Source organism: Colossoma macropomum, unplaced genomic scaffold (assembly GCF_904425465.1).
Source record: "Colossoma macropomum unplaced genomic scaffold, Colossoma_macropomum, whole genome shotgun sequence".
In the NCBI taxonomy this organism is placed as follows: Eukaryota; Metazoa; Chordata; class Actinopteri; order Characiformes; family Serrasalmidae; genus Colossoma; species Colossoma macropomum.
This window is the reverse complement of record NW_023494806.1, coordinates 27,063,847-27,076,862: the sequence shown is the minus strand read 5'-3', so window position 1 is coordinate 27,076,862 and position 13,016 is coordinate 27,063,847. Positions and strand designations below refer to the sequence as shown.

At 37.3% G+C, this 13,016-nt stretch overlaps 2 protein-coding genes across 2 annotated transcripts in view; one reads left to right on the top strand and one right to left on the bottom strand.

Moving 5' to 3' along the window:
• LOC118827255 (zinc finger protein 239-like) overlaps positions 1-13,016 on the top strand; it is a 76,772-nt gene that overhangs the window by 12,279 nt on the left and 51,477 nt on the right. The window lies entirely within an intron of this gene.
• LOC118827256 (zinc finger protein 501-like) overlaps positions 6,994-13,016 on the bottom strand; it is a 30,378-nt gene continuing 24,355 nt past the window's right edge. Inside the window, exons 3-4 of the mRNA XM_036598548.1 lie at positions 9,062-9,070; positions 6,994-8,846 (exon numbers count right to left, since the gene is read on the bottom strand). Of these exons, the coding sequence (XP_036454441.1) occupies positions 8,207-8,846; positions 9,062-9,070 (649 nt within the window). The 3' untranslated portion in view covers positions 6,994-8,206. The remainder of the gene's footprint in view (positions 8,847-9,061; positions 9,071-13,016) is intronic.

Here is a 13,016-nt window from a genome sequence, read left to right as displayed (position 1 = left end):
ATGCAAAGGCATAACTAACAAAACCTTAAAGAAATAAATCAGCACACTAAAACTAAGAAAGAGAGTGAGAGTGAGAGAATGCGGTGGGGGTTGAGAGCACCCACAGGTGTCTTCCCCACCTAACACAGGTTGGTTAAAGTAGTCATACCTTTATACCAATTGTAAGTAAATTACACAATCTGCATAGAGAATTTTATACGTACATGGAATCATCAATACAAATCAAAACCATTACAATGCAGACATGAATTAGCTCAGAATTACAAAAGCACCGTTCACTTCTGTGCAAAATAAAAAGATGTGAAATAGTAACAGCTACTTGCATCAGAATTGCAAGAACATTTTTGTGCACTGCAAGGCTGAGGAGTAGTCAGCATTACCACAACAGCTTTTTCTAAAAAGGCTACAAAAACAAATAAAAGTATATCATTTTATATATAAAGTATATAATTTAATATAATTTTATTTTTGTTTAGTTATTAAATACGTAGCGTCAGTGCACATGTGGGTTTAGTTCAGTTTTTTAATTCACCACATCCAGTTCTAAAAACAATCTAATGCTAGGTTTGGGTTAATTTAGTGTATTATTAAAACGCTCTTATGCTTGTTTCTCAGCAAGACTCTTATTCTCAGACTCTTATGCACAGAGCTTCTGTTTTTCTTTGTAAATTGTTTCTTCAAGCTGAGTTTTTCAGTAAAGCTGCAATATGGACCATAACCAATAAATTACTCATCTCCTGAGAGCAGCATTCAATCACAGCGCAGAGAAGCACTCATTAGGCTTCTAACAGTTTGTGCCAGTAATGTAATAAGCCTGCATGAGGTAGTTATCTCTCTGGTGCTGCATGTATGAGGTCATGTGACCAGTTCTGTCATCACCACTCTAACAAACAATGTGTTAATTGGGCAAACTCAAATTATGACAATGATAAAAATACAATTTATCGTACAGCCCTATATGACTGTATAAAAAACATTTTGAGAATGTTATGGGAGATGCAGTGTGCTTGTCTTTGTTTTCTTTGTCAAACATAAAATCTTTATTTTTAAAAGTGGGGGTGTTACAACCCAAATGGCATTGCATGTGTTTTTCTTTTTAGGCTACAGTACATGAAGGTCTGTAATTGTCTGCACAGGGGCACCCTTTCCCAATAAATCTTGGCCTTAGAATTATAAGGTTCTGACTGACATTTTCGTCAAAACTGATGGAAAAAAGTCAGGGTTGTTAACCAATCAAAGTTTATTTTTTAGTCCATAAGCTCAGCAATAAGCTGTGAGAGATCTTTGTAGCTTGGCCAGGTTAAATGAGCATTCAAAGCAGAGCTTTTGAACAATTTTATTATTGTTGTTGTTATGTAAAGTTAATCAGTTGGTAGCCAACTAGCTAAATTATCACCTTTACAAAACCGAGAACTATCTAACTAAAAGCTGAGTTCAAGGAATACAGTTCCTTGATCAGCCAATATTGTGATCTTTGGAGACTGTTAATTACTAAGAAATTAAATATCAAAGTTAGCAACGATCCTTGTCAGGCAGATGTTAGTTTGGCAGTAAGCTAACTAATATTCAGCTTTTTTGTTTTGTTTTTTTAAACCTGGGCCAATATGGGCCACTTTTAGCATTAATTATTTATTTAGATCTGCTGTGAGTCACTCCAGGTTGGAGTGATCTGTAAGGAGGTTGAGTTGATGCTTTATGAAGATTTTGGTGCTGTCTTTCCAGGTCAGTAGAATATTTGGCAATGGTGAGTGACATTAATATAAAGGGTTTAAGATGTTTGGGTATTGTTAATGAGATGTCATTAAAGGGAAATCCCACTGATTTTTTACAACCTCATTTCCAAAAAAGTTGGAACGCTGTGCAAAATGTAAATAAAAACAAAATGGAATGATGTGCAAATCATTTCAACCCTATATTTATTTTAAAGTAGTACGAAGACAACAAATCAGATGCTGAAACTGAGAAATATGATTGTTTTTTGAAAAATATATGCCCATTTTGAATTTGATGCCAACAACACGTTTCAAAAAAGTTGGGACAGGGGCATGTTTACCACTTTTCATCACCTCTTTCATCTCTTTTATATTTTTCAAAAAAAACAATAAAATTTCTCAGTTTCAACATTTGATTTTGTTTTGATTTACATTTTGCACAGCATCCCAACTTTTTTGGAAATGGGGTTGCAATTAGTCTGCATAATTCAGTGGTTGAGATGTAAACAATGTCATTCAGAGTGGTTTTGGTGTGAAATGGCTCATTGTAGAGAAACTTACTCTGATTTCTTTACAGTGGTGTTAACAGGAACCAGAGGTCACAATGTCTAGAACACAAATACAGCCATTTTATTTACAATCCAAAACCACCAGTTAACCTGAGAACTGGGAATGGAAACATCTGAACTAGACCACCAAGTTTCCTGAACAGCTCGAACACACTACACCCCCCTCTTTAATACACCTCAAACACCCACCATAGACACTCCTACTAGCTCTTAATCTACCCACCTCTGACCAGCAACCCCACTCAGACATTATCGGCTCTTAGGAAGTACTTCATATTGTTCTAGAACTGTGATTTTCTCCACATTTGTACAAATAACTGCACAATTATACCCGCTTTGGATAATATCAGCATATATTAGTCACTGTTTATACATAAATTACAGCTACATGTCCAATGTGGTGTGACTTTTTTGCACATTATTTTTATACGTGAATGGTTGATAAGACTTGCTATATGAAGCTGCTTCTGTGTTGGCTTATCTATTTAAACCCATCAGATCTTATTTTCAAAACTCAAATGTGTCTTCAGCTGTTTGTCTGAGAGGACAGCTTCCTACCTTCAACAGTTCAGCTCTTATTTCTGTTCCTCCAACAACACTGTATGAGCGCGGAGGCGGGGACTGCAGACCCCAACACAATCCTCTGCTTCTCCGCTTTAGTGCAGTTGTAGAAAGTTACAGTTACAGAATTAACGCCACCACCTGGCCTGAAACGGCTTCACGCTGGAACCACACGATCACGGAAACAGGAGGAACGGTCGTTATTTTAAATCCCTTTTTTTTTAAATCCCCTTATTCAGTCAAGCCCCTCCTTCAGCGCTCTGATTGGGTAACAGCAAGGGCTCAACTTCGGGCTACAAAATGGGGGGTTGCACAGGACATGTTTAGCTGCTATTAAACAGCTTTTGGAGAAAAATATAACGGTCTAATCTCACCACAAGAATTCCAACCTGAAAATGCCACCGTTTAATGGTTATAATACGGTTAGAGAAGAAAACTCTTCTCAAGTGACATAGGAGGATTTATTAACACTACTCAGAAGTCCAACTGTGGTCAGTTATTTCTCCTGAGTTTGATGGTGAGAAGTTGTAGATATTAGTGCTTTTATATATAAATTACAAAAAAAAAAAAATTATGTAGTACCTAGAACTACATAAAATCTCATTCATTTTTACAGCCCCATTTCCAAAAAAGTTGGGACACTGTGCAGAATGTAAATAAAAATAGAATGCAATGATATGCAAATCATGTAAACTTTATATTTAATTGAAAATAGTACAAAAACAACATATCAAATGTTGAAACTGAGAAATATGATTGTTTTTTTAATAATATATGCCCATTTTGAATTTGATGCCAACAACACGTTCCAATGGGATGGGGCATGTTTACCACTGTGTTTCAACACCTCTTATTTTGCCAACATGCTATAAGCATTTGGGACCTGAAGACACCAATTGCTGTAGTTTTGAAAGTGAAATGTTTTCCCATTTTTGTTTGATATAGGATTTCAGGTGTTCAACAGTTCAAGGTTCTCCTTTATCATAATTTTCATTTCATAATGCGCCAAATGTTTGCAATGGGTGACAGGTCTGGTCTGCAGACAGGCCAATTTAGCACCTGGACTCTTTAAATATGGAGCAATGCAGTTGTATTACATGCAGAACGTAGTTTGGCTTTGTCTTGCAGAAATAAGCAAGGCCTTCCCTGAAAAAGGCATCATCTGGATGGCAGCATATGTTGCCAAAACATGTATATATCATTCAGCATTAATGGTGCCTTCACAGATGTGCACGTCACCCATGCGCACAAATGCACTCCCATACCATCATGAATACTGGCTTTTGAACTGTGCCTGGAGGACACAGTGTCCATGTTTTCAAAAAGAATTTCAAATGTTAATTTGTCAGGCCTCAGAACACTTTTCCACTTCGCCTCAGTCCATTTTAAATGAGCTCAGGCCCAGAGAAGGTGGCAGCATTTCTGGGTCCTGTTTATATATGGTTTCTTCTTTACATGGTAGAGTTTTAACTTGCACTTGTGGATACAGCAACAAACTGTTTTCACAGGCAGTGGTTTTCAGAAATTTTTCTGAGCCCATGCAGTGATTTCCACTACAGAATCATGTCTGTTTTTAATACAGTGCCGTCTGAGGGCCCAAAGATGACGGCCAGCAAATACTGTTTTTTGGCCTTGTCCCTTGCATACAGAAATTTCTCCAGATTCTCTGAATCATTTAATGATATTTTGTACCATAGATGATGAAAAGCAAAAGTTCTTTGCTATTTTACATTTGCCCACGCAGTCTTTCACAGAGTGATGAACCCTCCCCATCTTTACTTCTGAAAGACTCGTCCTTTCTGGGATGCTCTTTTTATACCAATCATGTTACTGACCTGTTGCCAATTAACCACCAGGTGTTTTTTTACACAAAATTACTAGCCTTTTGTTGCCCCCGTCCCAACGTTTTTGAAATGTGTTCTTGGTATCAAATTCAAAATGGGCATATATTTTTCAAAAAACAATAAAACTTCTCAGTTTCAACATTTAATGTTGTGTTTGTACTATGTTCAATGAAATACAGGGTTTAAATGATTTGCACATAATTGCATTATGTTTTTATATACATTTTGCACAGCGTCCCGACTTTTTTGGAAATGGGGTTGTACTTACCTAAATCTAAATATAAAATTTATTAAAAACTCTCCATGTATGTCAACACTGCATAACAGAAATGAAGCAAGCACAATTAATGAAAAAGACTTACAATATGATTCAAAGCTCTCATGTCTCACTTCTTCTCCCACTCCCTCCTATAATAGAGCTATTCTCACCTCGCGTCTGTCAGTCTCAGCAGTGGTGCCTCCAGAAATTTTTCAGATTTTCACTGAAAATCTTTAGATGGCACACCAAAACCAAAAGCCATAACTGAATTTTAGGAATTCCATAATGCTGTTGTAGTATATACACTAGTTGAAGTCTATGTCAATAGGAGTTAAGGAATTGTATACTGATATACTTTGGTTTCTTATTGTACAGTTAATGTTACTAAATTATCTGATGTGCATTACGGGTGGCAAAAATGATGTTTGATTATTCATTCTTAAAAGCACATAGGTTCGACTCATTCCAATATCTGTGCATGATGTGTATAAGTCCAGATAGCAAGCTTATATAGGTCCACAATCAGTCGGCACCCTGCTGACTGTGGTCCACCTTTAGACCACCCAGATTACTGTCCTGCATACAAGCTTTAACTAGTTTGTAATCTCCTCTTATTTTGCCTTTTATTTTGGAAAATAAACTAAGACAAATATTACAAAAACTGAGAGAAACAAATAATGACCAGGCCTAATATAAAATGATTTTATGGAAAATGTCGCTGCTGACACTGTGCTGGATTAAAATTATATATATATAATATATATATATATATGTGTGTGTGTGTGTGTGTATGTATGTATGTATGTATACATATAAATGCTACACAGGGACATCGCAACATCAATTGTTCGGAGGAGACTGTGTGAGTCTCTTTATGGTCGAATTGCTGCAAAGAAGCCACTACTGAGGAAGGACAAAAATAAGAGACTTGATTGGGCCAAGAAACACAAGGAATGGACATTAGATCAGCGGAAATCTGTACTTTGGTCTGTTGAGTCAAAATGTAAGATTTTTGGTTCCGCCCACCATTTCTTTGTGAGACATAGAAAAGGTGAGCGGATGGTTTCTACATGTGTGCACCATTAAGCTTGGAGGAGGAGATGTGATGGTGTCAGGGTGTTTTGCTGGTGATGGTTGGTGATGTATTCAAAATTCAAGGAATTTTAACCAGCATGGCTACCCCAGCATTCTGCAGCCACATGCCATCCCATCTGGTTTGCACTTAGTGGGGTCATCATTTGTTTTTCAACAAAACAATGACCCCAAACACACCTCCAGGCTATGTAAGGGCTATTTGGCCAAGAAGGAGAGTGATGGAGTGCTGTGTCAGATGACCTGGCCTCCACAATCACCTGACCTAACTCCAGTTGAGATGGTTTGGATGAGTTGGACCGCAGAGGGAAGGAAAAGCAGCCAACAAGTACTCAGCACCTCTTGAAACTCCTTCAAGACTGTTGGAAAACCATTCGAAGTGACAACTTCATGAAGATGATTGAGAGAATGCAAAGAGTGGGCAAAGCTGTCATCAAAGTAAAATGTGGCTTCTTTGAAGAATCTAAAGTATAAAACATATTCTGGCTTGTTTAACACTTTTTTGTCTACTATTATTCCACATGTGTTCCTTCATGGTTTTGATGTCTTCAATATTAATCTTCAATGTAGAAAATAATAAAAATTAAGAAAAAAACACAGATTTGTCCAAACCTTTAACTGGTACTGTGTGTGTGTGTGTGTACATGTATATATGCTGCTGCCATCAAGTTCTAAATTAGTTAATATTTTTCATGAAATAGTAAAATGTCTCACTTTCAACATTTGCGTTCTATGTTCTATTGTGAATAAAATATGGGTGTATGAGATTTGCATACCATTACATAAATATGTACACACACAGACACATATACATATACAGTGCAGAAGACAGAAGCTGATTCCAGCCCATGGGGTTTTAAATGAATTGAATACTAATGAAGATTGTTATATTGCTTAAGCCTTCCCTATTTTTTGTGTGGATATGTTATATATATATAACTTCCACTTGAGGGCTCTATTACATTACCACAACTACTAACTTAAGTGCATAGAGGTCTTCATTGAGGGGAAAAAGATGTGTATGATAACTGAAACCAAGCTTGAAAAAAAGATTTGGGGGTTCCAACTTAGCTATGCTTTGAGTGTATATATGTTTAGCTTATATGCACAATCTATGTAAGTATATAAGCCAAAAAACATTATTCACCTTGTCATTTTATTCAGAGAACTTTTAGACAAAAACAGGTTTTCTAATGGTGAAGAAAAATAATAAATCACTATAAGTCATGATATAGCAAGGTCTTCTTTTCCGAATGAGCTACCAAAATTAACCCTTTTTTGCCAAATCTTCAGACCATTCAATGACGGTTAATAACACTTGAGCATGCCACCTATCTTGAACTGTACCTTTTTAAATCTGTAAGACAATGAGATCATTACTAAGCACCTCCCTGAACAATCTCTCTACCAGTTAATATGATCTCAACACTAAGGGGCTGAAAGGGGTGCTATGTCTGTTACTGCTGTGGCGTCAATAACAATTCTTTGATAGAGTTAGTGTTTAGTTTTAGTGTTATGTAATCATACATTTAGAGAGTGTTTTAGTTCGTATATCTCAAGTCCTGCCCCATATGTTTTATTCCAGAAATATGATTGTGGCAGTGATGTTCCAACAAGGCAGGTGTCATGCTATTACTGCATTGTATTGCAGTAGTCCTTGCAGCCGTTAAGATGACCACAGGCTACGGCGATATAAATACACTGTTGTGTACTGAAGCAGTACTGCAACTAATGAAGAAACTTCATTATTCAGTAACGTTGTCATATGGTGTTATGACTACCTGTTGGCCACTTAGCAAAATTCCATGGAGTTCCATTCACAACATAATGGAGGTTACGACAACGTACTGTGACAACGTAGTGGCAACGTTTGTAAATGCTGTCAGATAACATTGTCACAACTTTCTGAGGAATTACAGTTCAACTTTGTGACAATGTTGTGGGCACCAAAACAACAGGTTGTCACACCATTGTCAACATTGGTGCGTGGGCTGTAGGCCTGACTTGGTGTTCAGCACAGGAAATTATATTGCATTTTTTACTTCAGTGTAAAACAGTGTAAAACAAAAATAAATGTTCTCTTCAAAAATAATTATTTAGATTTTTTTAAATGTGGGCTGGATGCACCATTCCTTCCAAACTCCCAGCATGGTGTTAAAGTTACACTCATTACTGCTGACTTCCACCACTGCTCTTAGTACATTTGTGTGTCTTCACAGGGTTTGAATGCCTAAAACTCTTCCCACACTCTGTGCAGTAATACGACTTCTCTCCTGTGTGAATGCGCTGGTGTTGATGGAGAGAACTCTGCTGAGTAAAACTCTTCCCACATTCTAAGCAGTAATACGGCTTCTCTCCTGTGTGAATGCGCTGGTGTGTTTTGAGATTATTCTGTCGATTGAAACTCGTCCCACATTCTGAGCAGTGATATGGCTTCTCTCCTGTGTGAATGCGCTCGTGTTTTTCGAAAGTACTCTGTACAGTAAAACTCTTCCCACACTCCGAGCAGTGATACGGTTTCTCTCCTGTGTGAATGCGCTGGTGTTTTTGAAATGAACTCTGTTGATTAAAACTCTTCCCACACTCTGAGCAGTAATACGGCTTCTTTCCTGTGTGAATGCGTTGATGTGTTTTGAGATTACTCAGCAGAGTAAAACTCTTCCCACACTGTAAACAGTGATATGGCTTCTCTCCTGTGTGAATGAGCTGGTGTGTTTTGAGATGACTCTGTTGATTAAATCTCTTCCCACACTCTAAGCAATGATATGGCTTTTCTCCCGTGTGAATGCGCTGGTGTGCTTTCAGATTACTCTGTCGATTAAAACTCATTCCACACTCCAAGCAGTAGTGATTTCTCTTCTCACTTTGTTTTTGTGTTCGTCTACGAGAGGTCTTAGTGTGGAGGGTACCAGATGACGTTTGCAGGGTACCTGAGCGTTTTCTGGATGTCATATTCTTATATTTAACCTATTTCAACAGTTTAAAATTCCTCTTGCTGGAATGTCTTAATGTGTTTGTGGATGCCAATTTGAGCTGTGTAAGAAAGTGGACACTAGGAGCAGTAGAAGTCTTGACGCGGGATGTCATTCATTTCTGGAAAAAGAACATAAAAAAGAATTGTTGGGATTTATTTTCTTGTTTTCTATGTATTTTCCTTTGTTTTTCATTTTATTTATTGTTAAGACATTTTTATGTTTTATTTAAGATTGTTAAGAGTTCTTTCAATAAGCCAAATATATTCTGTTCCCATGGTTTGAACAATAACAGCAAACTGCCTTTTACAACACTTCCCAAGGACAGGAACAGAACATACAGTTTCCGACATCAACTCCGTTCTTTTTACAAGACTAATGTATTTACAATAGGATTCAAATCTCCCACTCTGTTCTTTATGACTTTCTTGGGGGCATGAAAGATTTACAGCATAAAGTTCTGGGTTCAAAAACTGTTCTTTAGACTGAGTTTGTAGCGCACTTTCTTCAAATGAAGTACATCTCTTTTGCAAACCCTGTTCTCCTGACTCTCTTCCATGGCAAAGACAAAGATTCATGACAAAACTTCCAAATCATGGGTGCCCTTACGTCAACTGGCAGAAAGGGTAAAGAAAGAATAAACTTCCATCTGATGTGGAAAATCCAAGCACCAAATTACCCAAGCTCATCTAATGCACAAATTTAAACTCACTTCAGGCTTTCATTTTTCTGACACTGTAGTTTGTTAAATAATAAAACTGTTCATTAAAGAATTAGATCAATACATTTTTCATACATAAAATACATATGTATCTATGTAATGATTTTCAGTTTCATGAACTCTCAGTTCTCTCTCAGTTCTTTTTCCCCAGCACAGTGAGTATCACTTTTTACACATCATCACTGTTTTCGTCTAGTTTATATTCCATTCCTAAGCCATGTGCTTGCGTATGTTGAATCTATGCCTTTGGTGTCAATGAGGTTGATGACTGTACCATGTTCAGAGTTGTTTAACTGTTTGTAGTTACTGTTTACTGTTTGGTGAGTTTTGGCTATATTTACATCTTAAGCACACCATGTTCATACAAAAGTCCTCCCTACATTTATCTCAAAATAATGACAATATTATTGCTAATGCAGAACTTTTAATGCATACTTCTTATAGTAACATGATGAGATGTAGTACAGTGGTTTTCAAACTAAAATATATCTACATTTTTATATTCTTGGTTTTAACTGGTGAGAGTTGACTGTGACACTGTGGTTTTCCACTCCGGTCCTGGAGCCACTGCTCCCCACAGTTTAAGGAATTCACTGTCCCCAACACACCTTATCTCACTCAACAGCTAATTATCGCTAATTTTAGCTCTTCAAACTAGACAAACTGTCTTAAACTGAAAAATGACCAGCATCCATCTCTTGACTGGAAACACATATAAAAAGTACATTCTATAGTGAAATTCAACTATTTTAATGGAAACCTGTTGTGATTAATTTTATCTGTTAGTCTAATAGACAACAAAACTGCTGTACTAGACAGATTCCTTGTATATGCAAACATACTTGGCCAGTACAGCCTGATTCATATTCTGATTAACCTGTTACCTGAAGTGTTGATCTGAAATAAATACAGATATGGCTTTACGTACTTACCTATTAGTAAAGTGTTATCCAATTCTCTGCTGAAAATCAGTTCCTGTATCTGAAAGTCTCAGTCTCAGTCTCTGAATCTGAGTTTCTGGAAATTTTAAATCATAAATCACCTGTTAGTCAATATAAATCCATTTTCATTTAGCTCTTAACACATTTTAGCTAACACAGGTCGTACCAGCATAAAACAACACACTGCACTGTGAACGTGTCGCCAATACACCTCTTGGTCTCTTCTGGGTGTTTTTCATTTACAGTCTTTCTTGGAAATTACTATTAATGATCAAAACTAGGTATATTATTGACACACCACACTCAAATGAGTGGATTTTATTTAGGGGTTTTATTTCTACAAAAGAACATTTTTCATTTAAGTCCAAACAATCTGTGTAGTACATAATTACAATTCTGACAAACACAATTTTATTACATAAAATATTAAAAATCAAATTGAATCTTGACCTAAGAATCAGAAATTGAGTCAAACCTGAAAACGTGTAGAATTATAGCCCTTGCGTGCATGATGCAAGCATTAACATATTAAGATTAACACATGAACACAAGGCACATATTCAGGCACTTCTCATTTTTGCTCTACTGAAAAATCTTATCAAGACACCACTGCATCAGACTGAATCGCATTTTACATGTTGAGTGTCATTACACGCCAGGTAAAGAATTAGAAAAAGATACATATGTAAAAAAAAAATGATCTACAATGATCAGCGTCAGTTTCAATGATGGTGGTCAGCACAAATAAACACAGTCAGGACATTATGTAATAACTGTGAGAGGTCTAGCCAAGCCAAGATTTCTCTGACCATTAAAAGACATTCCAATACATTAAATTCCATTACATCACAAATCCACTAAGTTACCCTGACGCAGAGATTTAAGGCTTATTATACTTTTAACACTAAAGTGTTAATTATTCTGTTTGCCAAGCAAACTCCAAACAAAGAACAGAAGCACTTTGGAACTAACTTGGCAAATAAATCAGAAACAAACTGCTCTTTGTTTGCCAAACTCTAATAGAAAAACATTATCAACCACATATTCTAGCATATCAGCTCACTTAACCAGGTTTGAATGAAGCTGCTAATATGTTGGCGAATCTATTTTAAACCATCAAATCTAATTTTCTAAACTCAAATGTGTCTCCAGCTGTTTGTCTCAGAGTGAGTGAAAAACAGTGCGTGTTTAAGTGTCGGACAGCTTCCTACCTTCAATAGCTCAGCTCTTGTTTCTGTTCCTCCAGCAACACTGTACGAGCGCGGAGGCGGGGACTGCTGAGCACAACACAACCTTCTGCTTCTCCGCTGTAGTGTCATAGTTATAGTCATAGTTACAGAATTAGCGCCACCACCTGGCCTGAAGCGGCTTCACGCTGGAACCACGAGATCACAGAAACAGGCGGAACGGTCGTTTTTTTAAACCCCACACGTGTTCAGTCAAGCCCCGCCTCCAGCGCTCTGATTGGGTAATCTTCGTTTTATGTAATATCGAGACACAGATTAGAAAACAATACTTCAAATTATAATGTGCAGAAAAACTTTCATGCAATAAGACAACCAGCAACGGACACACATTTTTCAACATTGTACTGTCTCATCTGGACAGGATGATGTGAAAACAGCTTATTCAGCCACACAGACAAGGCAGGTCAAACTGGACCTTCCGGGCCAACGTGCTGTGGATATTAGCATTTACCCTAATCTAATGCTGTGAATTCAGTTCATGAAGGCCTTGCTAATTAGCTGATGAGCTGAATCAGGTGTTTAACGAGGCAGTATGCTAAAGTCTGCAGTGGTTTGGCCCACGTAGACTGGATCCTGACACATGTACTGTAAAAGATGTTGTCATTAAGTTCTCTAAAGATCCAAAACCAGAACTGATCTGAATTATCCTCTTATACAGTTAATCAGTTGCTGATAGTCAGGGATGGGGGAGTAGCTAAGTAGCGCGCTACTTCTTGTAGCTAACTACAAATTTTTGTAGCTAATAGCTGTAGCCGCTACAGTTTTATGAAATGTAGCTAATAGCTTTAGCGCCTACAAATTTTGTGTAGCTATAGCAATAATTTTCGCTACAATTTCACTACAGGCTTCATGCAGCGCGCGAAAAATGTGAACCATAGAACACGGTCGGTACTGGGCTGGTGGCGACTGTGCAATCCTGACTGAGCCGCAGACAGTTTGAGCAAACGGTCACGCGCTGATCACCCCTTACTAGTAGGCTTAGCTCAGGGGGTCGGCAACTGAATTGATCAGAGATTCTGTCCTTTCAACAAAAATGAAACCACCTTAGGAGCAACTACCACGTTATATCCGTTTTACCATCTTGGCTGTAAATATGTC